This window comes from Megascapheus bottae, chromosome 25 (assembly GCF_031878675.1).
Source record: "Megascapheus bottae isolate mThoBot1 chromosome 25, mThoBot2.hap1, whole genome shotgun sequence".
Taxonomy (NCBI): Eukaryota; Metazoa; Chordata; class Mammalia; order Rodentia; family Geomyidae; genus Megascapheus; species Megascapheus bottae.
Window position 1 is genome coordinate 25994275 of NC_143533.1, and position 27864 is coordinate 26022138.

The 27864-nt window shown below is 42.3% G+C and overlaps 1 protein-coding gene across 1 annotated transcript in view; it reads left to right on the forward strand.

Annotated features, from left to right (window-relative positions):
- Ryr3 (ryanodine receptor 3) overlaps positions 1-27864 on the forward strand; it is a 295306-nt gene that overhangs the window by 54954 nt on the left and 212488 nt on the right. Inside the window, exons 3-5 of the mRNA XM_090357798.1 lie at positions 6359-6440; positions 6486-6605; positions 22063-22170. Coding sequence (XP_090213924.1) covers positions 6359-6440; positions 6486-6605; positions 22063-22170 — 310 coding nt within the window. The remainder of the gene's footprint in view (positions 1-6358; positions 6441-6485; positions 6606-22062; positions 22171-27864) is intronic.

Here is a 27864-nt window from a genome sequence, read left to right on the forward strand (position 1 = left end):
CTTGTTTTATCTCTAGTTCAGGTACACATGACATGAAAGAAATGCTTTCCAGAAAGCATGCTCCCAGCCACAAAACACAGTGTGGTGCTGTGTCTCTCCTGCTCCTGGCTTCAAAGTTCTAGTGCAGACTCGTATCAGCTCTGCAATTTTCTGGGGTCACTGGAAACAGAAATAGAATGCCCTGTGTTCCTCACTGGAGGTTTTCCATGGTGTCTGAAACAAAGTGCCTGGGACACAACTAGTGCCTAACAGTGACTCCATATATGGCAGTTTTCTTACCCTTTGCCTCAGCAGACAAGAGTAACTGTCACTGCCTCCATTCACATTGGTCCCACTCTGATCTTGGCTTCTCCCCACAGACCTTTTGAGATGGTAACTGTTCCCATTCTCTTGGCTGTGGCTCAAAAGTAGCCACTGTATGGTAAAAGTACTTATGATCAAGAGAGAGCGTGCCTACAGATACAGTCTGGAAAGAGAAGCCCACAGAGAAGAATTGGAAAGATGAGACAAGAAGCCAGAAGGTCATTCACCCAGCATCTGCAGAGCACATTCATGGCAGGGTCTAGAGACCAGATGTCAAGGCAGAGAACGCTGCGGTTACAAAGCAAGGTCATGGGGTCCCAGGCAAATTGGGAGATGAAGGAAAAAGGATAAGAATCTGGGTTAATATCTGTTATGATCATACTGTGCTTTACATCTCACAAATGTATATATTCTCAAAGTAGTCTTGACTTGAGCATTATTAACTCATTGAAGTAAGGAACTTGCTTGAAGTCATGCAGACACTGAGGAATCACATTAGAACTCAAACGGAGGGCTTGGGGATTTCGTTTTGGTGCTTTTTCTATTAAATTGGCATCACTGACTTAATCAAACTGTCCAAAGCATTAGTAGTCTTGTTGAAGGGCAGAAAGGGGACATTCTGCTCTGGCAACCAAGTAGGAGTTGATGTTGGATTTTGCAGGCCAGAGCATAGTTACTGCCTCTAGAACTAGAACTGATGCCAGTTCTTCCTTTTGGAATAGACTTGGTGATGGGGCATGATTGGAGGCACGGGGGGCTCTTTCCCGCACTGAGATTCGGTGCTCTGGTCCCCTAGACCGCTCACAGCGCGTTGCAGGACAGGCATGAGGCATCGCCCCCAGAACTTCCAGAAGCAGAACGCATTGTCTTTCTTTTACTCGGTAATCTGTTAGGGATACTTTACTTATGTTGTCTAGACTTAAAGAAGCATTTTAATTGTTAGAAAAGAATCTCCACATACACAAAGATGTTAGCCCTGTTTCTTCCCCCGAAGTATGGTTTGAACTGTAAAAAACCAAATAGTATGTGTCTTTAAAGATCCAATTCTTCTCTCATGACAAGGAGACATGGGCTATCCAATGTTTGTGACTCTTTTTCATATTTTATTTTTCCTTATGTTTTGAATTAGCATACATTTATTTATAATGTGAAGAGATGTCATTGGGATGATTCCATATATATGAATAGGGTACTCTGAACAGGTCATCCCTTCCATTATATTCTGTCACACTTTCAAACAGTGCTTAGTGAATTTAATTATACTATACCTTTAATACAAACTGTATGTAATATAAATTATAATTACACTGTACAGTTGAGTTAAAATACAAAATATACTTTGATCCTCTTCACGCCTTAGTATCCTTTTCCTTCCTATTTCAACTGATCTTCCCTCCAGTCTTGCTTGCATTCATAGCCAATTCCTATTTATTCTCAAAAGGATTCTTAGCAACCCCAACATTTACAGAGTGCTTGCCATATGCAAGCAACTCTTGTTTGGGGGGATACATTTATTATCTCATTTAGTCCTTAGATAATCTTGGGAAAAAGTTAATATTATTTCCATTTCACAACCAAAATAAAAGAAGGGAATTGATTAATGAACGTTGCCCAAGCCTTGAGGCTGAACCCAGAGACTGGATTTCAACCAGCCAGACTGAACTGGAGCCCAGTGTTCTTCATCATTTTCCATAATGGATTTTATATGAAAACTGCATCCCTAACAACAATCAGTGCACAAGCAGCCTTTCAAAACATTGCAATACTTTAAGCATAATTACATAAGACCCTAAAGCAATACATGAGTGCCAATGGAGGTTTTGACTTTGAATATTGAACTTGTCTGAGAAATAGTGCTATAAATCCTTATGAAATCTCGTCATCTCCAGAGTTGACTTACTCTCCGTTTTTGTTGGGGTGACGTACAGTGGGGTTACAGGTACAATCACCAGGTAGTGAGTGCTTTACTCCTTGAACGCTGTTACCCTTCCCATGTTACTCTTCGTTTAGGACATGCTATTATCTGGGCCTCAGCAGCTCATGCTGTAATCCTATATGCTCAGGAGACTGAGACTTAGACATTTATGGTTCAAAGCCAGCCTGAACAGAAGTCTGCAAGACTAAATCTCCAAAACAACCAGCGAAATGCCAGACTGGAGGGATGGCTTGAGTAATAGAGTACCAGTTGGCCAAACAAGGGAAGCACCCATGAGGCCTCTAAGGTCAAATCCTGGTCCTGGCAAATAGAAAACAGGAGGAAGATGCTGTGAAGAGGATGCCCTGGAATGAGCTCAGACCCATGCCTGCCTGTGTTGAACGAGCAGCTGTAATGATCATTTCCCTCCAGTGACGGCGGGTGTTGGAGGTGTAGGGCAGGTCTCCCTTTCCCTTCTAAAGCAGCAGCTCGTTGGCCAGAGGAATACTTTACCTCATCAGTAATGTCCTGTGAAGCAGCAAACCAAGGCTGCACACCCCCTGCGCAGTCACTCAGCATGCGAGAAGCTGGTGTAGGAGACATACCTTGGGATTTAATCTTTTCCTGCCTTTACTGTAGGTTTGGGGGTGATAGCTCACCCCTGCAGCGTTGTCCTGGTAGGCATAGAGAATTTTGAGATTTTTTTTTAGCACTCTGGCTGTTCTCTCTGGCCTTGTGCTCTGTGGTTTACTTTACTCTTTACTATCTGACTATGTAAGGGCCAGAAGCTTTTTTTTTTTTTTTACCAATACTATCACTGTGGGCTATAGAGACAGGCACACATAAATGAACTCAGATCATTTGCTAAGGTGAGAAGTTAGATAAGAGATCCAGTTTGGTACCACAGTCAAGAGGAAAAACTTGCGATGCGGACAGTCCTAGGTTTGGGTCTATCACCTCCAAGCTGGGTGGCACTGGGCAAGTTCCCTAACCTCTCTGCACCTCTCCTCCTGGTCATACGAGAGCCTGTTGGTGGCCACCTTCAGATGGCTGTCAAGAATAAATAAAACCACGTCGGGGGTGGGGTGTCAGCAGAGTGCTAACAGAGATACTGAGTGATCTTAATAATAGTAAAGGAGAAGCTGAGCACTTTTTAAATAGTCAGCAAAGCTTATTTTTGTGATGTTCTCTTTTCATTTGTTTCTTCTATTCAAAATCTCCAGTGACCCCTGTTCCTTGGAGAGAATGGAGGAACTCTCTCAATGCAGGTCATAATGGGATTGTTCGGCACATTCTTACCAAACACTTTAGATTCCCAGCTTGGGTGAAAAAGCAGAAGTTTTCTGCTCTGATAGTTTATAATTAACTGGGGTTACAAGGGAAAAGAAAGGTCTGTTCAGTACATTATAGTGGGTGCATGATAAGGTCAGCAGGAATGGAGGAAGAACAAAACTGAAAAGCTGTGGTGGAGCTGACGCCTGGGGTACTCGGAAGTCGTGAAGAGACATCTTAACTTACCTGAGAGGAAGCGGGAAACTTCTGCGTGACCCCAAATATGCTGTTTCCTGGGGACTTCAGAGATTCATTCCAGGGATGGAGTCAGCCTTGGAAAGCTTATTCCTTTCCATGCTGTACTGGTTATTCTCCAGTTTAGTACTTTTCTATTTTTGCTGTTTCTCTTCCTCTTAAAGCTGAGAGGCGAGAGAGGCAATTGAGTGATAAGTGCTTTGATTCTTATAAAAGAAAGTCTTGTTCCAGTGAACTCAGAGTAGAAGCAGGTAAGAAATAAGTTACCAGTAAATCACCTTGCGGTGCAAAGTCTGGCTTTTTTTCTTTTTCCTTTTTGTCAAATCAACTGTTCTCTTTACTGGTCATGGGGGTAACTTGTAGGAACTGCAAATCTTGATGAAATTGAGACATTTTAATGCGAATAAGAGTGAACAAGCAAGGGAGAAAGAAGATTGTATTTGTAGACTGGATTGTGGGTGTGGAATCATCCTGAGTTACAGCAAGGAAAGGATGTAGTGTGTCACCTGCGAAGGGAAGAAAGGATTAAGTCCCGATGTTCAATTTGGACAGAATGGCCTTATACATACATGAGCTTTGAAGTCACTTGGGGTGATAGCTAGGAGAGAAGCTGGGAGCCAGCCTTAGTTCCACTGTCTTAGTATTAGTGTACCTCACCTGCACAGCTTTAGACACCCACAATATTCTAGCAGAATGCTTCATCATTAGTAGGCAGTCAGTCAGTGTGTGTTGAATTCACACAAAAAAATGTATATTTCAACTATTGTGCATTCTAGATGGAAAAAAGAAAAGAGTATGGAAGTATAAGGGGGATTATTTGAGAAGGGAGAGAGGACAGGATCTACTCACCTCCGCCATTCTTCCCTGTACGGCGGGTACAGCACTGCTAGTCCACAAATGCTTGCTTCTTGAGTCAGGGAACGTTGTGCATTGCATCAGCTTCTTGGCAACCTGTGCTACCAAGTGTGGACTCTAGTACAGGAAAACTTCAGAAGACAAAGGCAGCTAGAACAAGGTCAAAGGCTGTTCGGGCAGCTCAGGATGGAAGGGGAATGGAATGTGATCCAGGAGGGGACTTGAAGGCATCATTCAGTGGCCAGCTTTGTCTAACTTTACTTGTCAGTGAGAAATCCAGGTGCTCGTCACACTCCTATTGTATCCCGCTTGGGAGTTCTTACTGTTTTGTTTGGTTTTAGTGTGGAAGTGTGTTGATGGGAGACATGTGAAAATACTTCTCCTAGCATTTTGGATGAAAGTATTAGGCACTTTGAGGATGACTTACATTACAGACCGCTTACCTTCCATGACCCTTGCTTCCCGAGGGAAGTTGCCTCTTAAATCATTTGGCTATCGGAGTGTTTTCCAGCTCCTTGTGTTCTTCAAGAAGAGTACATCATTCTGAGAGTGAAAGTCCACCTGGAAGAAAATTTCATTCTGCTTAGAGATTTCAGTGAACCCACATTTTAGGAGCAGAGGAATACTGGAGGGTTTTTTTTCTGTCTCATTGAAAATGAAGATCATGAACTGTGACTTCACTGTTAGCAAAGGATCCTGCTGAAGTTACCATTAGCTTCGTATGGTAATGGACAGTGGCATTTCAGTGCTGTCGTTAAACTGTAGCACTCTTTCTCCTATAGTCTTTTTAGACACCTGTAATATGTGGCTCATCACCTTTCCCTGTTTCTGGGAAGTAGCACACATCTCTGTGGTCTGTGGCTACTGAATCTGTTCTCATTCCCCCTTAGAAGGATTTATCTTTTCATTTTATAGGCACAGGTTTTATATGGTCACAGATGCCATTTGAGAATGACCACTTCTACTTCATTTCTTCCTGTACCCCAGGATAAACCCAGCATTTCGGGGACAAGCAGGCAGAAGAAAGATTCATGAGTTAATGCTAGGAATGAAGTCCCAACTGATTCAGTCTTTCATGACTTCATGGCTACTGTTTTTGATGTTTGAAGTCCAAATAATGGTGGCCGGAAGGCATGGACTGACAGATGAGAGAGGAAAGAATAGGAGAACTGACGAGGGGAATAGTTGCTCCCACCTGCAGGTTGAAAGCAGTGCATGAAATAGTATCAACAGAGGCGTTCCTCCATCCTAGAATCATCAGCAAGAGAAATACCATGACTTTTTACTCTGGGGCAGAACTGGTGTTTGAACTAAAGGCTTTCTGCTTGCTTGGTACATGTGTAACCACTAGAGGCACATCTCTAGAAGCTTCTTTTGCTTTAGATTACTTTCCAGATGAGGGTTGTTTTTTTTTTTTTTTTTTTTCATTTCTTCTGGGACCTTCCTTGGACTCGATGTAAGCAGTGTTGCTCTAAACGTGTATGCAGGCATCTGTCTGGCGTGATCCTTGGATAAGTGTTCAGGAGTGCTATAGCTGGATCGTATAGTGGCTCTACTTTTAGTTTTTTTGTGGAATCTCCATAATGATTTTCCTAGTAGCTGTATGGATTTACATTTCCCACCAAAGGTGAATAGGGATGCCCAGTCTCTTCTTACCTCACTAACATACCCCAGAATAGAGTTCTGACTCCTGGGAGATGCATGGTAATGTCATTGGAATACCCTCAGGTTGATAAACAGCTCTCCTTCTCTAACCAGGCGAACCCGGGCCGGTCACTGGTATGGGCAGCTGGCCGGATGCACAGGTGTAAAGCAGGACAGTGAGGGGTCTGTGGGGGAGGTGGGTACAGGTCCTCTCTGCTCACCTGCGTGTGTTTTCCGGCAGGAGGATGAGGTGGTACTCCAGTGCATCGCCAACATCCACAAGGAGCAAAGGAAGTTTTGCCTGGCTGCTGAGGGACTCGGGAATCGCCTGTGCTTCTTGGAACCCACTTCAGAGGCCAAGGTGAGATTCTGTATCTGAAACACTTCCCTGCCTGAAGGAAAGGGGTGGGAAATGGTGCTGGAGAATGAACTTGAGCCAGAGGTGTCTTTCAGGTGATACATTACCTGGCTAGCACGTGGAAGACACTGAGTCAAAACCCCAGGACCATCAAAAAATAAAAGGAATACTAATAGGTGATTAGTTAATTATAATACTATTAATAGTGCTGCATTGTTACCGCTTTAGGCTTTTCATCCTAATTTATGTGAAAGGCAGGAAGAATATACATAGCCCTGAGCTTATAAAACCTTGAGGCTTGACTTTAGCATCTTAGATTATAGATTGATCCAATTATAAAGCTATCTAATTCTATACATGTGACTATTTATAATAGTCTAACCTAAAACAGATTAGGAATAAAAACTACATATTGTTACCTTGTATGCCCCACGTATGAAAATCAGCCCTACCACTCATGAATGCATTAGAGATGAGAAAATACCCTTCCTGACTCCCACTTGACTAAATCATTATTTTAATTTTTCACTATCTAAATAAGGTGACTGAAGAATGTTTAGAAGTTACATATCATGCAGAATCATCACTGTGTCACAGCTTTGCTGTTGCAGTGTGTTTCTACACACACCTGTTTTTGAAGTTGTGCTCCTAATAGATACACAGACACGAAGATTTTAGTATCTTATGTTTCATCCCGTTTCATATTATTAAGTAGTCTTCGTGGCTGTCTTAAGAAAAAAAAACAACCACTTATGTGTTTAGCTTTGTTGGTTTACATTAGCTTCCTGGAGTAAATTTCCAGGGGTAAAATTCATGGTGTCAGGGCATGAACAACATGGAACTGCTTTACCGAGCATGGATCAGTTGGTTCCATCGGCTTATGTGTCTCTGCTGTGTGAGGAGAGCACAGGGTGAGGGTTGTCATGGAGGAACAGACAAGCAAGTTCAAACAAAAGGTGGAGTGGAAATTCAGAATTCCTTGTTCTGCTCTTAGGAGCAGGCTGCTAGATGAGCCCATTTTCTGGGAGTTTTCTTCTTTTCTTCAGCCAGTAACAACACTGCATGCCTCTCTCCTGGGTACCTGTTCAAGCCCCTGGGCTTGAGCTCAGGGCCTGAGCACTGTCCTTGGGCTTTCTCAAGGCTAGAGCTCTACCACTTGAGCCTCAGCACCACTTCCGGCTTTTTTCTATATATGTGGTACTGAGGAATCAAACCCAGGTCTTCATGCATGCTAGGCAAGCACTCTACCACTAGGCCAAACTCTCAGCCCTCCTCTTTTTTTTTTAAAAAATACTCCAGTTCTCAACCCTCAAATTTAGATCCGTTTGTGCTGTTCTTAGGTTCTTGGAACCTACTGCAAGTCTGCAGTGAGTTGATATGGTTTTCTCTAGCTCTATCACTGAACATGAGGCACACCTATTAAATGGCATTCTTCTCAGCCCCCCCCCACCCAGAGGTCCTAGGCATTCCTATATTAAATTTCAAGTTAAGCGATCGGTGCAGATGAATCTCTCTAAACTTAAATTGCTACTCTCCGTTGCACTCAGAAACAGGGTATCAGAAACACAGTTTGCAACACTGAGGAAGCCATTTTGTTCTGTTCTGTGGAGTTCTACCTTACCCATACCTGGGCATACCTCCCTCCTCTCTCCCACGAGATTTCTCCATACTATGATGCCTGACCATCTCAAGTTAGAAAAACGGATTTTGCATAAATCAAAGAGGAACTATTAAACTACAAATGCTGCGAGCAAATACACGAAGCAGTGTTAAATTTTTACACTGCCAATTAGATTACTGTGTATTTTATTCAAAGTAAGTTTACAAAGGGATCAAGGCAGATTACTAAATGCCTCTGTTCCTGGATGCAAGGGTAGAGAGAGGCTGGATGGGATAGGGGAAGAGAAGCCCAATACCTACATGGAGTTAAGCTAATCTACCAGCCTCTCCCTTCACCAGTCTGTAAATACAGAAGTCAAGGACTCTGTACAGGTCTGCAGAGAGCAATGCTTGATAAAGGCAGCCCTGGCATCAGACAGCCTGGTTCACAGCTTAGTAGCCATGGAACCCTGGGCAAATTCTTTCTGCCTTCCTCATCTTTCAAACTGTGTCCCTCTCATAAGAGGTTTTACCGTTGGCATGGCAGGAGTTGCAACAGTTCCTGACACATGCAAAGTGCATTTATTGCCCCTGTCACAGGGTCATCCACACATGAGATCCTCAGAAAATGAAAGTTGACTCAGGTTACCTGTGTACTGAATTGATTTGAATTGATGAAGCAAGTTAAAATATTTGAAGTGTGAATCCAAGACTCGAGGGTATTTGTGACTTTTGAAAGAAAATATTAGGGAGAGTCTGAAAATTAGGTAAAAACTATTAAGCAATGAGTGGGTGGTTATAAAGAGCCAAATGATTCAATGGGATATAAGTTCAAATCGTGTCTTATTTGAGTTCCTATTCTTTATGACTTCAGTCCTTTGTAATTTATTGGGGTTTACTTTAGGGCCATCAGATGGTCTGTCTTGAATGTTTCATGTGTAGTTGGATGTTATGTCTTATGAATCTTAAGATAGTTCATCATAGTGCTGAAATAATCTCTATCCATATGAAAAATCTATCTGCTTGCTATTACTGAATGAAAAGCCATTTACTATAGAGACTTGTTCGTGTTTCTTTAGTTCTCTATGATTTCTTTTATGTGTTTAAAGATCTGTCATTAGGTTTAGGTATATAAATATAATTTCAGGTATGTTTTTATGATGAATTACCCCCTTTCTTATCATAAAAATCACCCTATTCTTGCTTTCCTAAGTATATTTGAACATTAACAAAGCCATACACATTTTTATGCTTCCTGTTTCCTTCAATTTGCTTTTGTCATGGTTATACATTTATGTCTCTGAATTTCATATGTCCTGCTTACAAACCGCATGAGATTAGTGCCATCCCCTGCTTTTTACAGTCCCTGTTGTTTAATTGGAATCTTCAGTGCATTTACATTTAAATTTAGTCTACTGTCTTGCTATTTGTTTTCTCTTGGCCTCTCTGGAAATTTTTGCCTTATTTAAAATAGAAAGCAAAAGTGTTACCTATCTGCCTTTTTTGGGCCATATCAGACATTTTAAAAAATCCCCTTAGGTATGTAAATTTGCAAATGAGAGCAATTTAATACTTATATTTAAAATTAATTATGTCAACTAACCAGTCATCTTTTGATTATTTTTAACACTTTAGTGCTATATGTGTTAAGGATATTTTGCATGTGTCATAGGGCATCATAAAGTTTATGATCATTTTATTGCTTTCATTATTTTGTAAAGATTAGTCTTAACAGGAAACATGAGAATACTATTTCTTTGATAATGTAGTTAAGATAAAGAATGGAATAATTTCTGCTTCCAAGTTGGAAAATCTGTCATTTGTCAGATTTGTTAGCATTTTAATATCTACTGAAGAAAAAAATGATTAAATATGTTTGAAGAAAAGGAATAGATAAAATTTAAAACTCAAAGCATCATTAAAGATTCTAATGGTGTTTTGGCAATAAAGGAAGTAATAAAAGTTCTTAAAATTACAAAATAAAAATTATTTTAAATAAGTTTTAAAATATTCTCCCTTGCCTTCTCTGTTGGCTTTTTAACTCTACATCCTCTTTTGTAAATTTTTTTACTATTAATTTTACAATTATAATAAAGGTGATGTACAGAGGAGTTACAGTTACACAATTCAGGTAAAGAGTACATTTCTTTTGGGCCGGGATCACCCCTTCCCTCATTCTCTCTCTACATATTAAAGTCAGAATCTTTATTGTAATCATTCTGAGTCAGATGTACACTTCAATAATTGGCTATTTCACACTGTTAATCTAAGTTCTCAGTAGTTCCCTTAAGAATTACGAGAAAAGGCTGACTGTGGTGATGAAGATCCATAGTCCTAGCACTCAGGAGTAGAGGCAGGAAGACCATGCATGGCTAAGGTCAGACTGGGCAAAGAGGTAGCAAAACTCCACCCCCAAAAGCAAGCTGGGCATGGTGGTACAAATCTGCACTACCAACTACTGACAATGCAGAATTAGGAGAACCCAAAGTACAAGACCCTATCTAAAACACTTAACACAAAAGGAATTGAACCATGACCAAAGCTGAATTCAGAGTTAAGAATTACAATACAAATTCTTACCAGTCTCCCTTGAATTAGTAGCACAGTACTTGATCTAGGTGCCAGTAGCACATGCCTGTGATCCTGGCTACCCAGGAGTTGAAGATTTGAGGATCAAGTTAGAAGCCAGCCAGCTCAGGAAGACAAATTTAAGAGACTCTTAATTCTAGATAACCAGCAAAAAGCCGGAACTGTTGGAGTGGCTCAAATGGTTGAACAAAAAGTCAAAGGAGAATAAGAGGCCCTGAATGCAAGCCCCAATTGTAGAATTCATGAGCACACAAAGTACTATATCACTTTTTAAAACATTCTTTGTGGGCTGGGAGTTTGGCCTAGTGGTAGAGTGCTTGCCTAGTGTGCATAAAGACCTTGGTACCACATACATAGAAAAAGCTAGAAGTGGTGCTGTGGCTCCAGTGGTAGAGCTCTAGCCTTGAGGAAAGCCCAAGGACAGTGCTCAGGCTGTATCCTCCCTCTCCCCTAGCCTCACCAAAGCCCATTGATCTTCTATTTCTAAGCAAGAAATGGGAAGAGAAATGAATATCCAGAGAAATAGCACAGAAGTCAGTTGCAGCGCAAGTCAGATTTATCAATGCTTTTGCCATTTGCTAGATCCAAAGTTACAAAGGAAAAGAATCAAAGTCCAGTCTTTTAACTCTGAGATCTCTTCTCATCCATCTTGTCCTCCTTTCTACTCCACTGACTTATTCTGTTCTGATAACATTTCTGCTAGAGGCAATGCCAGCTCCTTTTTATTTAAAGGCAATCTGTACCTTGTGGTGGGAATCTTCACAAAGAATTTATTCAGTGTGTAAAGTAGCACCATGGCTGTACTGTGCATTTGTCACTTGCTTGTTCACAGCAGGAAGTGGCCTCAGGTGAATTATGAGGAGGTATTATTCATACCAGGTACCTCTGCAGCCTTGGCACTTTGCTCTTCAGACCTAATAGCTGCTATTTTGGTCCCGATTAGCAGTATTTTTATTTCTCCACCAACTTCTGAACTTACTAATTAGATCACAAAAGTGTGCTTTTTATTCTGCACTTAGAAGATTGTCTTCACCTTGCTTCTTTTACATAGGAAAATTATATATTACTTTTATTTGTATTAGAACTTGATTCTTTAAAAAAATTTATTGTTGGGGTAATGTATAGAGGGGTTACAGTTACATTCACCAGATAGTAGGTGCATTACTTCTCACACATTGATACCCTTTCTCATGTTTTTGTCCCCCTTTACCTCTCCCCACTCCCTCCCAATAATCTTGTTTTCCCCCCTTCCCTTTCCTATTTCAAATAAACATATATACAGTATACCAGGTAACAAAGTCAGATACAATAACAATATGAGATTAACCAAATGTCAACAAAAGAGAAATAATATAGTACATTAAGAACAACAATCACACAAGATAAAGCTCTTTGTTTTCATACCCTAGATATCCTTAGAACTTGATTCTTAAGAAATTCTTAGGAACTCAAGCCATATTTGTTATTTTGTTATCTTTCTTCATCTTTTTTTTTGTATGGGTTGTGGATCTTGAACTCTGGGCCTGGGCGCTGTCCCTGAGCTCTTCGGCTCAAGGCTACCACCCTACCCCTTGAGCCACAGCCCCATTTCCCTATTTCTCTTTTCTAGTGATTAATTGGAGATAAAGCCTCATGGACTTTTTAGTGTTTAGTGCCCTGGCTGGCTTTGAACTGTGATCCTCAGATCTCAGCTCCCTGAGTAATTAGGATTACAGGTGTGAGCCACCGGGCCCATTACCTCCTCCTCTTCTTCCTCCTGCTTGAGCTGCCTCAGGACTGGATGTATAGGTATTTTCCTCCATGCCTTGCTTGTCTTTATTCTTCAAGAGTGTTTTAAAACTGGGAGATGAGGAGTCATGGTTCTGAGCTTTTGTGTGATCTCTTACTGTTAAAAGTGCATATTCCTAAGTCACAACTCCCGTTTCTACTTACAAAGAAAACTGGATATTGAGTCAAGAAAGTTTTGCTCTCTCCCCCTACATGTAAGAAGTTATACAAAATAAATGATAAGACCTGATAAACTATCTCACATATGAAACATTTTGTAAAAAAAAAAGTTTATAATTTTTTCAGATGTTAAATTGTTTAGATTGACAACTTTATTTCTTTTCAATGATGTGCTCATTCATTCATTAAACTATATGGAGCAAAACTTAATCATTTAAAAATAATATCTTGTACATTTTTGATTCCCAGCATGTAGAAAGTAGGTGATTTTAAATGATTCAAAATACTCCTGAGAAATCATTTCTTTAATCTGAATCCTTCCAGGGCATTGACCAGGGTGTCCAGCATAGCTGTTCCAGAACTGAGCTGCTGTCGCTGTGGGGTGCCTCACATCATTGTTTCTTCCATTTCATATAAACTCAGCCAAGCCTTCTCCAGGCTCTTGGCAACATGAGATCGTTGGTGCCAGCTAACAGTAGTTGACAAAATTAAAAAGCCTATGACCTAATGATCCATTTCTTAAAGGTATATCTCATCAGAGATAAGTCCTAAAGTCCTGCTTCAGCACTTGTGAGTCCCAGGGTACTTCTCATCCAAAGCAGAGTAGATTCGCTCTACTCGGTGTGGCGTAACTCTGTTAATACCGTAAATGTGTTCTTCCTCTCTAGTATGGCTAACTCAGCTCATCCATTATGTGTGGATGTAGTGCCTAGCTATCCAGGAAGGAGAAAGGAAGGTCTTGTGGTTCTCCTTCCCCGTCATTCTTCTCAGCTGCACCAGGGTTAGATGCCGAGCAGATTGGAGGTGAACGCTGGCTCCTGTGAACCTGGGTGGGTAGGCAGAGGCAGTATTGGACAGGACTTTGTATGGCCTGGTCCCACCACATTGTGAACTGTGTTCAGCTGAAGTTCCTGAAGTTTTCCTTGTGTTTATCAGTGCCAGCGCATGCCTTTTAATTTTAATCAAAGAAGAGGGTCCAGCAGATCTTCACATTTCCATGAACGTTTTCATTGTATCCACCGCACTTTCTTCATCCTTCCCCTTGAGGATGAGACCTAAGGAGATGATGATAGGCCTCTGAATTTCTATTCTCCTCAAGTGGCACTTGTTGCTAAGTGGACAGTGCAGGTGATGCTAGTTCTCTGCTGATTGTGCTTTTCAGCTTCTGGGATGAGTGTTGCCTGCTGGCGTGCACGTTTAAACATAAAGCAGTGCAGCTTTACCAAAGCATCTCGGCATTTGGGGATGCTGAGAAGATTTCTCTGTATTGAAATAAGACAACTTTTTCCATGTTAGAGAAAAACTATTTATAATATTTTCATAAAGGCTTTTTAAAACTGCAAATTTTATTGATATCTGCTCATGAACTCTTGCCAACTTTTTAAAGACCAGAACTTTGTTTATAGTCATATGCTCGTCTCTCTCAAAGCAAAAATACCATATACAAGACAAAAAATAAAAATAAAGCTGTATGTCCGTGTTAGATTTTGGACTCAGTTTACAAGTAGGAAGAAGGAAATGGAATAAAATCCAAAACACTCAGAAGCAAGCTGTTACTGCTGAGGGTTTGTGTGTTTGCTTCTGCTCGCGAGCCTGAGCCTGTGGAGCTGATGCTGCAGACAAGGAAGGAGTGGGCATCGCCGAGGAGTGTGTTTAAGGAGGAGGCTTCTGGAGACAGGTGACCGGTGAGAAGCAGCTCTAGAGCGTGGAGTCTGCTCTGTAGCCCTCAGTTCCAGTCTTCTAACGCTTCCCCATCCTGTTGGGCAGAGAGAAGGACAGAGGTGCATGCTCCCCACCCTGTGACTGGTGACCGAAAAACCTCCCTGTGGTTTCCAGTGTTTTCTTCTGGTATAGGAGTTTGAACGCTTGCTTGCCTGGCAGGTGCTCTACCACTTAAGCCATGCCTCTAGCCCCTAAGTGTTCTCAAACACATCATCACATAAAGAGGAAGACAGCGGGATGAGGGGCGTGACTGAGGAGTAGACAGGGATCAGTGCTGGTCTATGCGCCTCTTACTAAAACTGAGGAGACCAGGTTCGAGACTGAAACTCAATCATAGGCTCGAGAGGAGGCTTTTCTTCTCTCCAGTCAGCTTTTCCTCCATCTCTCTCTCTTTTTCTATCTAGCTGCTCCTAATTCTACCTTCTTGTATTCAGTCTGCCTCCCTGACGGGTGTCACACCTCTTTTTCATGGCCACTGGCTATATGCTGTCCTAGTCTGTCTCTCCTCAGAATAATAGCATCATAGTTTCTCACGGAAGCCCCGCTGTTAGCTGACGTTCCGGTATCACCGGAACTGTGTGGCGTGTGCGTGCTCTTCATTAGACCATAGCTCGATGCCATGCGCATCTATATATCTTCACACATTTAAGACCATGTAAAAGCCAGTGTGTCCGGTATGCATTACAGTTACTCAACACAGCTTGCCATCCTAGGTGTGCGTGTGTATTCTAAGTTTTCACCTACTAGCACCTCAGTTATTTAGCATGCTGACAACATACTGCCAGGCAGACAGGAAAAAAAAGGGCTCCGTGGAGAACCAAATCAACCATCCAACCTGTCACTTATGCTTTTCCCCAGCAGGCATTTTACAAGCCAGCTGCCTGGTGCTTTTTCTGCAGTCCTTTGCCTACCCCCTCAGCTTCATTGTAAAGAAAGCAAGCTTTGAAGCAACAGGCTATTGGTAACATTCTTCTGAAGTTTGCCAAAGTCAACTGATACTTGGAAGGATGTAGCTACCAGAGAATGTCACTATACTTTTTGTTGGAGTCTTGTCAGGCAAGAGCATAGGAACAGCAGTCAAGCAGATCTTAATTACTGAGTTACTCGTTTGAAATCTGTGCATTTATAAATTACTTAAAGAATGTTCCAGAATGAGAATCTTTCCTCTGAGGCCTGAACTTGCTTACATGGTCCAGTGGTTGAGCAGTGTCTCATAGGTGCCTGACACCTCCTGCCTCAAAGTCACCTGGCTGATTCTTTGAAAGACTCTACCAGAGAAGGTTACCAGGAATAGACATTTGAGCACTCTTACCCAGGAGATTCTTGGATCCATAATGGTTTTATATTATTACTCCCAGAAGAAGCTAATATTTGTGCTTGCTTTTTCGAAAAATCCCCAAGTATCAGCAAAAGAACAATTGAGGTTACAAGGTTCACTCTTGCTAGAACTAATACGCATTCTCTCTAGAAGAGGATAGACTTCAGTGGATGTGTAGATTGAGGTCCGTAAGTCTGGGTGTGTGAGGGATAGTTATATCTTTATCAGGTTAGGCTGGCCTTTGTTTCCAAGAGTTTGTCAAAGGATATTTGTCCTACAATTTGGGTCTCTTGCTTCCAGGTGGCAGGCAGTGTTGTCTCTGTTACATAACAGATTCTTCTGTAAGATATATATTGTATAGTTCTATATAGTTTCATATAGTTGAATAGCTTAGTTTTACAGTTGTATATGTATACACACACACACTCATGTGTGTGCGAGTAGAGAGATTGAGATTCTACTTATCTTAATAGCCCATTTAAGTTTTATTAAATTTCTCTGTATCTCAGCAGACTTATTTCTGATATGGTTGTGAAACTTGTAATTGTTTATGTAGAAATCTATACTCTAGGCAATAATTTCCACTTTAAATATCTACTACAAAATTTTAATTATATACTATCAACAACTTTTGAAAGATGACCTAGGTTTCCAAAAACACTTTACTGCTTACATATGGAAATAAAATTCACTTGATAGGGGATATGAGAATTAGTTTGGTTAGTAGCAGGTTCTGTTCTGAAGTACAAGCAGAGAACAGTAATTATATGTGGTATCAGTGATTGATTGGAAGTTCATGTTTGCAGTGAGTAAATGATAATGTCCATAAAACATGCAAAGCTTCCAAATACAAAATACGTACGGCTCTCCAGCTGTCCTGAGGCCATCCCATGAAATGTCCCCTTTCCTGCAGTAGAGAATTCTTATTTCCTACCCAGGGGAGCTTGGGAAGTCTTCTCAACCATGTCCTGAGATGGACTACATTGAGCCCTCTTGGGGAAAGACGTTTCAGTCTTGTTTGAAGCAGTGTGATATGATGGAACAGGTCACAGTGCAGGCAGGCAGAAGCCCAGCCACCAGGGCCTGAGTCCTGCTCTGCCTCCCACCAGCAGACATAGTGGCCCTGGAGAGAGACTTCATCAGCACAACTTGAGCACATGCTTATTTACTCCCTGGCTAGACAATCTCAAGTAGTGTCAATGGGCCTGCAGAGGGTAGATGAGTCAGTCTTCATTGTTTATTTGGTCCTAGTTGTTGGGGGAATGAGCTTAAATTCTAAGATGAGGCAGCCACATGGATCTGGCTCTGATAGGGGTCTAGTGTATTGGCCCTGCAGCAGTAGCACAGCCTCAGGGAAGGCTACATGGTAAGGCAGGAAGCCAGAGGGCAGAGAGAGGTCCGTCTTGCATTTTGTGGCGATCCACTCTTGTGGGAGCTACTGAGGGCTCAGGAAAACTTGGTAACCCCTTCCTGCAGTAGGGACCCCGACATCTTCACCACCTCCACTTCCACCTCTCAGAGCCCTTCCCTTGTCTTATGTATGGCCACTCTAGGCACAAGGCTTCCAAGCTTACACTCCTTAGGTACAACCTGCAGCTACACCATAGCGGGGGAATAACAGAAAGAATGTCTTCAGTACAATGGTTCAGAAAGTTGAGAGATTGCTTCTTGAGACATCTTGCTGGTAGCTGGTCAAGAAAACCCAACTTTCCTCCTGAGTTCTGCTATTAGAATTCTCCGGTTCTTTTGCGACCTAGTAAGCCAGGAAGGCAGCTTGCTTTCTTCAACGTGTTGACTCACTTATGGATCAAAATCCTTTTCTTAATTTGTAGTCCAGCCAGAGAAAAGCTTTTTTATTATATTTAAAAGCTTATTAAACACTAAGGACTGGTACAATTGAAATACAAATGGAAATTTTAAGTTATTCCAACATTGTGGCTTCCAGTGTCTATTCTCACACAGCTTTTCACTGCTGCTGTCCTGTTCCCCAAAGGACAGGACTTGCTATTGTGGCATACGTAGCGACTAGTCTACTCCACTTTGATAATTCTATAGCGCCAGTGGACTTTTGAGATCTGTCTATATGGTTATTGTATATCAGTGCCTATGATGTAAGGATACAGGATCAGTGACAACATGAAATAATCATAGCTACACTATAATACCAGTTACCTTAAAGGCATATATACCCCCTTGCTTCAGAATAAAATAAAATTTGTCAGTTCATATTTTGAGTCTGAATTTGACTACAAGTAACATGGCAGTTAGAGAAAATGGAGCTTCAGATGAGAGGCAGTAGTGTAACAGTGTGACACGACACTGGCCACTGACTTGCCAGCGCTGGGGCCAGCACTGCCATAGTGTGATATCTGCTGAGTCCCAGGCTGGAGGAGGAGATGCAGGCAGAAAATTCATAAGTACAGTTATCTGCCACTATTTGCCCCTTTGCTCATTCCTTTTTCCTCATTTATGATACCTTCATACAATTATCCCATCGTCTGGGGAGTTGAGTGAAAAAGGAACAGACAGGGTCAGATTGGCTGTAAAGCCAACTGCTTAAAAATGCGGTCCCAGTTGTATAAACTGAAAGGAACCATATGTAATACAGAAAATGGGAAGAGTGCCTCTCCTGTTTTGACTGTGTGTGTGTGTGTGTGTGTGTGTGTGTGTGTGTGTGTGTGTGTTTCTTATGCTGTGTCCCAATCTTCTTTGTTTGGGTGAAAACAAATCCTCTTCATCCCTGAGGCCAAGCTCCTGTGAGGACGACATTTTCTGTCCTAATTGCCCTGAGTAGGTCCCTATCAGACCTGTTCTACCAAATCTCCTAATGCAGCATTCAGCATTCACATTTGTGTATCTTGTAAAGTCTTGGGCAATGGTAGGTCTCTTCTAATAGGATAGAAATGCCTTGAGGGATAGAAATTGCATTTGTTCCGGGTAGCTGGGAAAGGATTAAATGCATGCACTTGTCGGCCACATGATGGCCATGGGAAAGGAACTGAGGTTAACCAGATGGATCGATCTTGGGAAATCTTTCGTGGAGAATGTTTGCCTGTCATTCACATTCCCCCTCCTTTTTGTGGTCAGACTATCTCTGCAGACACTGCAGGAACACCCACCCATACATCGTTAATCTCCTACCACCCTTCTCTTGGCCCCAATGAAAGGTCCTTGTGAGAGTTTTCCTGTGTTGTCTTTCTGAAATTCACTGATTGGTTTTGTGATTTCAATTCTTTTTTTTTTTTTTGAGCTCTTTCCCTTCCAGTAGAAACCTGGCTGTATTCCATTCCTTGCCCATCACAGTCACATCCAGTTTTCATAGTGAGGCTAAGTGAATGTGAGTTCCTGGCTTACCCCGGGTTCTGCATCTCAAGGTTTTCTGTAGGTCACTTGGAAATGAAATTCTTCTCAGGACTGGGGACAGAGCTGGGGAGAGTGATGAGGTGCTGTTTCAGACAGATGTCAGCAGAGCCTTTCTCTCCGTGCTGAGAATCATCAAACACATGCCAGGCAGAGTGACTGAGGCACAAGCTCTAGAGCACAGAGACACCTAGCTGGCCCCCTGGGGGAATCTCCCAGCCGCAAACAAATTACCTTTGATGGACTCGTGGCCTTGGCTCATTTTTCAGGAGTGTGGAGGTGCGAGTTCAAACTGGTTTGGCGTTTAATTAAGGACCACAGCTGGCATCGCAGGTCAGGTGGCTCTGTGTTCCGTTCATGTCACAAGTTGCACATGGCATTTTGCTTTTCTCCACATATCCCCATTGTCCTGTTCACATTGCCCATACACTGTTCTGTGTGCTATTAAGTACAAAGAATCCAGACAGGGCCTACATACTAAAGGTATAGAAACTAAATGGTAAGAAAACTGGAACCAGTTCTCTTCTTCTGGCAGGCTTTCCCCACGTGCATGCTGCCCTGCTGTGTAAATGTACCCGTTCATGTCAGTGATTACACCCACACTTCCATGGTACTTGGAATACCTGGAGAGGTAGGGAGAAGAAAGGATACTGTTATAAAATGGCAGACATCTTTCAGTAATCCACCATCCCGACAGATGATAGCCAAGACAAGCAGAGCTTCTGTCCTTTCTGCAGTCACACCAGACACAGGGGGACAGAAAGCGACCTGGGCACACGCCTCTCCTACATAAAGCTGTGACGGCTTCTGTCTGAAAGGGAATATGGTATGTTTATTAGGAAAGCACACATAAATGCAGACATAACTGGATTGATTATTCTCAAAGTCAGCCTTACCTGCAGGTGTTCCTGAATGGAGAATCTACAAACCACATGCTCTGAAGTGAAGGAAGAAGAAATCCTGGGTTTTCATGAACTCCGTAGGCTAAGAGTGATAGAAGGTCTATAAAAATCTTCTGCGATGGTTTCGTATTTTGGGAATCTACATCGGGCAATGTTTATGGCAGAAGGACTTCAGGGACATGCTTTACCATGTAGTAGTATGCTACTTGTAATGACGCCAGTGTGCTCTCAAAACACTTCTGATACATGAGGCTCTGCCCCATGTCACCAGTCGCTTGCTCTCCAAGTCTTGTACAAAGGAGTTAATATCTGTTACATGAGCAGACCTTGCAAATAAGAAAGAGGATCACAAAATAAAGGCTGTGTCCTCCTTGTATTGCATTTGGTTCTTGCATAAGTTATTTTCATAAAGAGAATTGACAGTCCTGTAATGCAAGAATTTTTGGTTGTTAGAGCTGCTGTCTATAAGAGACTTTGAGTAGAAAGTATTTAAGTAGAAACCACTTACTTAAAACCTTAGAAGAAAAGTACTTGAAAGTGTAAGTTGCTCATAGCTAATAGAATGGCTCATTCCTGGAATAATACTTCAATAAAGAACCCTTACAACTTGAATAAAGTAAAATTGTAGGGAGGTCAAAAACCCACAGTAAGGTGGGACCTCATCTTAATTTTGAGGACATTGAGTTTCAGAGGGTTTGAAGAATATACAAATACTTGGACGTGAAAGGGAATTTAAAGATAACTAATTTTATTATCTTTGTTTTTAAGTGAAAACACTTGTCAGAGAGCTACCTGAGTCCTTATAAGAGGCCAGATTTAAATCAAAGCTCTGGGAAAACAGCTTTACCTGTCTTGGCGTCTGAGATAGCTGTCAAAGACTCTGGCCCACATTTCTCTTCCCTGTCACTCTCATGTTGTTACTGTTCTGCCTAAGGATTGGTGTTCAAGGCGATTACATGCCATATTCCCAAAGAAGATGGCATAGCAGGAAGCTGGATTGTGAATTCCTGAGGGAAAATGATTTTGTTCTTTTGTGCCTTCCTCAAGAGCTAGCATTTACATAAATACACTTCCATATTAACAGATACAGCATACGCCAGCTGTGAGGAAAACCTTCCTGTTTTCATTGGTAGCAGGAGCTCTGGCTACCTGGGTGTGAATCTTCCTTGGCCAAATAGAATACTTGGGGGCAGGTGGCCTCCATTCGCCTCCATTCTTTGAGTCTTAGAACATTAAGAGACACTGTCTCACAGCGGATGGATTAAGTCGTAGGTTTAATATATGTAAAGGGAAAGTACTCTGTGGAGTATGGCTAGTCCAGTCTTGTAGGCGTTGCTCAGAAATGCTCTAGAACCGGCCCACGTGTCATGGTGCTATCCATCTACTGCCGATTCTAGTATGTTACTAGAGTAATTTTTACAGGAATTGGCAGTTCTTACCTGGAAATTTCTTTGTTCAGAGCTGCATTAATACAGCTTTTAACCCTCTCCACTGCCTCTGTTTGTTCTTCACAAATGAATGGACCCCCTCCTTGGTCGCTGTGGTCTAGAGCCCCGTTCTAGTCTTTGCGCTGCTCTTGCCAGTGGTGATGGGGGATCCCAGTGGTGGTGGTCTTAGGGTCATGCTAACACAGGTGCTGAAGAGTCCTTTTCCCTCTCCCGTGTCCCTTAGGTACAGGTCCAGATGAGAACCTATCTTTCCTTATCCTTCAGACACGTATACACCTGAGCCATCCTTTCCCTGCCCCTTCTCACCATGTTCCTTTTCCATTTGTACCACCAGCCTTCTCTTGAGTGGCACCAGACTTTGCAGGTTACTCTTTCCTTGAGCTTTGAAGCTTGCCTCTTCCTACTCTTCAGAATCCAGCTTACACCCTATCTTACCATGAACAAAAGAAAGCCTCCTTTTTTGCATGCTAATTCATATACGTAACTGTCATTTTAGTTCATGCCTTTGAAATGCTTTGCGTGACTGCTCCCCACTGGCCCAGGAAGGCACCCTCACTCTGGTTTTATTTCCACAGTATATTCCGCCAGATCTCTGCGTCTGCAATTTCGTGCTGGAACAGTCCCTCTCTGTCAGAGCCCTGCAGGAGATGCTTGCCAACACGGGAGAAAATGGTGGTGAAGGGGTGAGTACCTGAATTGCACCGTGGGCTTGAATTGTGGCCCAGCACAGACCCAAAGCCCAGTCTGCATTTCACCCCTCCATGCTGGAACTGGAAAACCTTAGGATCTTTAGGCAATCATGTGGAGGAAGTGAGTCTTTCCTCCTGAATCTGGAGTTTCCCCTGGAATACAGGAAAGCCCACCACTGATACTGCCTGCGCCAAGGGCACTGACTCTGTCCCCCCTTTTTGCCCCAGTCTGTGAAGGAACACCAAGAGACTGAGCGCCTGAGGCTGACGTTGCCTCTGAGGCCTGGGATGCATGACTGCTAGCAGGGAGCACACAGGCACAGCAGGCAGAGAGGATTTCCTGTGTAATTCAGCATCTTTGACGTAGGTCCCTCACTCAGCAGTTTCACCGAGGATGGGCAAGGACAGAGACATCTCCCGTTTCTGCTCCTAATCTTCCATTTCAGAAGGTCCTGCGGAAGGACCTTGGCCAGATAGTTCAGAACAGTTTTGCTCTGTGCCCTAGTGAATGACACTCGTTTATATCTATTAGCTTCAAAAGCTAATTCTAGTTCTGGGATATTGCAAATCCACCTCTTTCCACCCACACGTACTCCGTCAAATGTCTGTCCCTCCCTGTGGGGTAGGGCAGCTGTGCCTCACTCGCCGCATTGCCTCCTTCAGTCATCACACTTCACTTTCCTCAAGTGCCTTCTCTCCCCATTACCTGGAGATGAACTGCACATAAAGCCCTTCAGGATTCACCTTCCTGCCCTATGGCTCAGCACATCCCACCAAGCTTTCTCTGTCCTCCACCCGCGGAATTTGTCTCCCTGGAACACTCTGGTTCTTTTTTTGCCTTTGAGCATGCCTATTAGCTGTTTCCTCCTCCTCCTCTCCCTTTTCTTCCTCCTCCTCCTCCTCCTCCTCTGTCTCCCATGTAATCTCTCCTCATCCTTCAAGGAAACAGTTTGGATATTAGTGAGAAGATTTCACTGCCTGTCCCTGAACTGTGTTGCATCAGAGGACACTGGGTCCCTTTTCCATCTGTGTTTCCATGGCTCTGCAGCAACTGCCAGTTCTACTTTGCTTCTTCTATCCTGGAGCACACAGCGCCTGTGCAGAGGAACTCATTGCACTTACCAGGCAACATAGTTCATTGGTCCCTGACTGAGTGAAGTTATATGCAGTCCAGAAATGTCTCCCTGGAGGTAGAAGAGACTGTGACAGTAGAGTCAGTGGAATCAACATTTCTGTCTTGATCATTTTCCAGCCTCTCAGGGTGATCTTGGGCAATTCTTCCAATCTCTTAGGGCCATAATGCTCTCTCTTACAAAATTAGGATGTTTAATTAGATCTCTAGGATCTTAAACACCAGAGATTTGTAGTTCTTTATTCTTGATGTAGAACAATGAACCATGTAGATCAGCCTCCTGAGAACTGTTCTTAGAGCATTGGCACAGGTGAGATTTTTGTTCATGTGTTGTTGACCTTAGCTAGGTCCGTGTCCCCTTTCTTCTCATTAACCAGAGCACTCCATGTGTCTTTAAGCATTTTTAGCTTATTAAAACAAAAATTTAAGTTACCAGCTGGGCAAAGTCACTCACGCCTATAACCCTAGCTACTTAGAAGGCTGAGATCTGAGGATCACGGTTCAAAGTCAGCCTGAGCACAAAAGGCCGTGAGACTTTTATCCCCAGTTAATCATTAGAAAAGGAGAAGTGGGGCTGTGGCTCGAGGGTAGGGCCGTAGCCTTGGGCTGAAGACCTCAGGGACAACACCCAGGTCCAGAGTTCAAGACCCATAATCCCCCCCCCCCCCCCGCAAAAATTTAGTACTTCCTGTGTCTCCGGACTCCTCATAAACAGAAAACTTGGAGAGGCCTGGCTGACTGAAACGGCTCTGTGTTCTGTGTGAGAGGATCTGCTGGATGCTGGCTCCTCCCGGCCTCTCACAGTTACTGACCGGGAAACCTGAGAAAGGCTTGTTACCACATGCCGCTCGCTCCGCTCTGCCCAGAAAGTACATTTCACAGGCCTCCCTCATTTGTTAGAGAAAGTAAAACTTGTTCGTTTCAAAGAGTTTAAATAATAGTCTTAAATAATAACTTGGCTTGCCTTAAAGAGTAATAAGCAATTCTTTTCCAAAGAGAAGGATAAATAACAATGATCTTGAACTCAGTTTTAGCACATTTAAACAACATCCGCCTTAGTCACCAGCCATATTATAGCACGCATTTATTCCGTATAATTATGTTTTCCAGGGGCATCTGTATGATACTGAGATATTAATACATTAAAACTCACTGGGGAAATCTTTTTGAAGACTAAAACCTAAAATAAATGATACTTTTATATAAAATAATCATCAATTAATAATAAATATCATGTTAAATCAAACTCTGAAATTTCCCATAGGTTTTTTTTTTTTTGGTCAATTGTGGGGCTTGAACTCAGGACCTGGACCTCTTTGTACTCAAGGCTAGTGCTCTTATCACTTGAGCCACAGTGCTACTTCTAGTTTTTGAGAGGTTAACTGGAGATAAGAGTCTCAAAGGGACTTTTCTGCCTGGACTAGTTTCAAACCAGATCTGATCCTCAGATCTCACCTCCGCAGTAGCTAAGATTACAGGTGTGAGCCGCCTGTCCCTGTAGTACCTTTTTGTGCTATTTTACCAAAGAAAAGTCTGGCCCAATAGTTATAATTTTGACACACTTATGATTATGACTCACTGGAGATCTTAGGACAGAAGGAGGAATTGAAAAGAGAGCAATAGAGCATAGATTATTATTGGACTCTCAAAATCATTATCACTTTGTTATCTATTCATAGCTCCATGACATATTTACCTGGACAGCAGTGTGCAGCACTAGAACCCTCTTGGAATTGTAGAATCCTCTGACAGTTCATCTGGATTCTCAGTTTTAGTGTGAGAAATGCTATTTTTGTATAACCTCTGTAAGTCTGATTGTTTTTGCTTTTCTGAAGTGGCTGCTTTGCATATTTACTAGAACTACTTACTGTTAGATGGTAATATTCTGCAGGGAAGAAAAAGGAAAAATAAAGGAGGAAGCCAGTTAACGTGACAGACCGTAATGGTTCTTAGAGAACCTGAGATTTGTGAGCAGAATGCTGTGTACCTGATACACCACTACATTCTGCTTGGATGTAGACATTCGCTGTTTTTAAATAAGTATCACTTTGTCTTAATGATCATGACTGCAACTAAATGAGATGCTCTGAAGAGTGTAATCCATTTTCTTCTAATCATAAATTAGTCCTTGAGTGCTGTGTCTGTCCATTGCTGTTTTGCAACTGGACATTTTTTAAAAATGACTTCAGTTGTTTGTGGGTTCATGTGATTAGTGTACAGTCATTTTACAGGATTTTACCATCCTGCAGCAATTTCTCTTGCCAACAGAGAAAACAAAGGTATCTAGCCAAGTTTAATAGCAGAGAGGTGTTTTTTTTTAAATTACTATTATTGAAATGTCCTTAGCTTCAGCCTGTGGCTCCTGGGATGTAGCTTTCCATTGAAAGGAGGAGGAGGAGGAGGGGAAGGGGGAGGAGGAGGAGGAGGAGGGGGAAGAGAAGGAGGAGGGGGAGGAGGACCACTACCACCTGAGGGCAGGGAGGGCTTGGTGCCTCCTAGAATCTTCCCCAGCTAAACTCATCCTTGTGTAATCCTATGCTACCCATGTCCAATTTTCTTCTGGGTGAAAATACCAATGAGAGGTGCTGGTGGCACTGTGGCCAAATTTATGATTGGGGCTGACAGTAAAACTCTTACACTGAAAAACTGAAATATTGATACATTTCAGTCTGGCCTAAGCTGGACCAGGTGACCTCTAGGATAAGTCATTTCTTCTTCTGTGCGCCTGTTTCCCCCACCTTCGAGATGCATGAGAATTACATGCACCCCCTGGTCACCAATGCCGGGGGTTGCTCTTTTTTCTTCCCTGTGGTCCACTGTTTGCCATCACATCTCCTCCGGGACATCCACAGTGAAGGAGGGTCTTGTTCATGACCAGGCGCCCGTTAATTTAGAGCCATGTAGCTCCAAACAGATCTAACACTTCTAGAACAGAAGGCCTTGGTGAATGCAATTACTAACCGCACTTCTTTAAGGCTCTGCTTCTCTCTGACGTTGACTTCACTTATGTCAGACCTTTAAAATTAACATTTGATGAAATATACATGTACATGTCTGTAATGTATATATACATGCCTAGCATGCATGGCTTTATATGTTAAAGTTACAGTATATTATTTTACACACTGCTTTGTAACCTTTTTTGAGAGATGGAATCTAGAAGGATACTATTTCTTCAAGAACCTTCACAAAAGCCTTCAACCAAGAGATTATTCATTTCCCTGTATCACTTGTATAGTAGCCATTAATCAAAATGAGGTCTGGCTTCCTTTCATTGGTTCTTCTACAGAATGGGAAATACTGTACCTGGAGCAGTTAGAGAGATACAGCAATTTGTGAGCTTCCTGAGGAGTGGAAAGGGGACAAGACTGAGGGAAGATATATGTATATAACTCCAAACTTCACCATCCCTGTTTTATATTATAAAAAATAACCGTTTTGAAATAAATAAATCATTTAATAGCTTGATTTATCACACCTTCAGAATAGTTTCTAAAATTTTCCCTAGGACAATATATGAGTGCTAGTTCTTGCTTGTATGGCGTTGAAGCTCTCTGGTGAGACATACTGGGTACAACCTAGTAACTATGCTAGCTGAAAATGTTGAACTTACATTGTTGGGACTTGTAAAAATGAAGCTGTCACACCGCCTAGCCAGTCTGTCCTTCAGGCGAGACCGTTGATCCGGGGATGTTCCCCTGTCGTTACCCAGCTGCTAAGAGCGCAGGATTCCCCATCATTGTTAACCTTTTAGCTTGATTGCCTTGACCCTGGATTTTCTTTTGAAGAGAATAACCTTCTGACTTTAGGAGCTGCCCTTTTTATTGATCCTGTCGCTGGTCATCCACACCTCTGCAAAAATAATTTCCTGCCTGGAAAATGACAAATCCCTTTATTAAAGTTTGTCTTGTATGCAAAAGCTTGTCAGAAGCACTCTACAACGTGCCGTGTGTGAGCATTCACCTCACGTTAGCCTACCCAGTTCTAGTGACAGAAGTGGGTACAAAGATTAGGCTTGATCCTAACACTGTCACTAAGGTGTAACCACGGAAGCCCATACGACTCCAGGTTTCAGTTTTAGCTGTTCAAATAGAAGACCCTGAGGTGCAAAATCCTTCCACGTTGGACCCAGTTAGAAAGGGAAGTGTTAACGCCACCCTTCCTCTGGTTGGTCCTGGAGCTGCAGCCCTTTGTTGCTGAGCAAACACAGAAATGGCAACTTGTTACAGCAGCTGTCATGATTAGGATCACATCTGCATATGTTTAGCCCTTATTTTTAAGTAGTTGTACAAAGGAGTTGCCATTTCACAAAGCTGTTTATGACTACAATGTATCTTCATCAGTGTCATCCCTTTCAGCATTACATTGGATTCTTGACTGCATTCTCCTCTTCTCGATTTGATTTGTCCACCCCTTTCCCCTTGACCCACCCTACCTCCTATCTGCTTAATGAGTAAATGTATTTGTTATTTTCCTGCTTTGATGTAGACAGAATTTTCCAGAGTTGATGCTGGAGAGCAACCCCAAAGTAATAAGTATTGACTATATAATTTTAC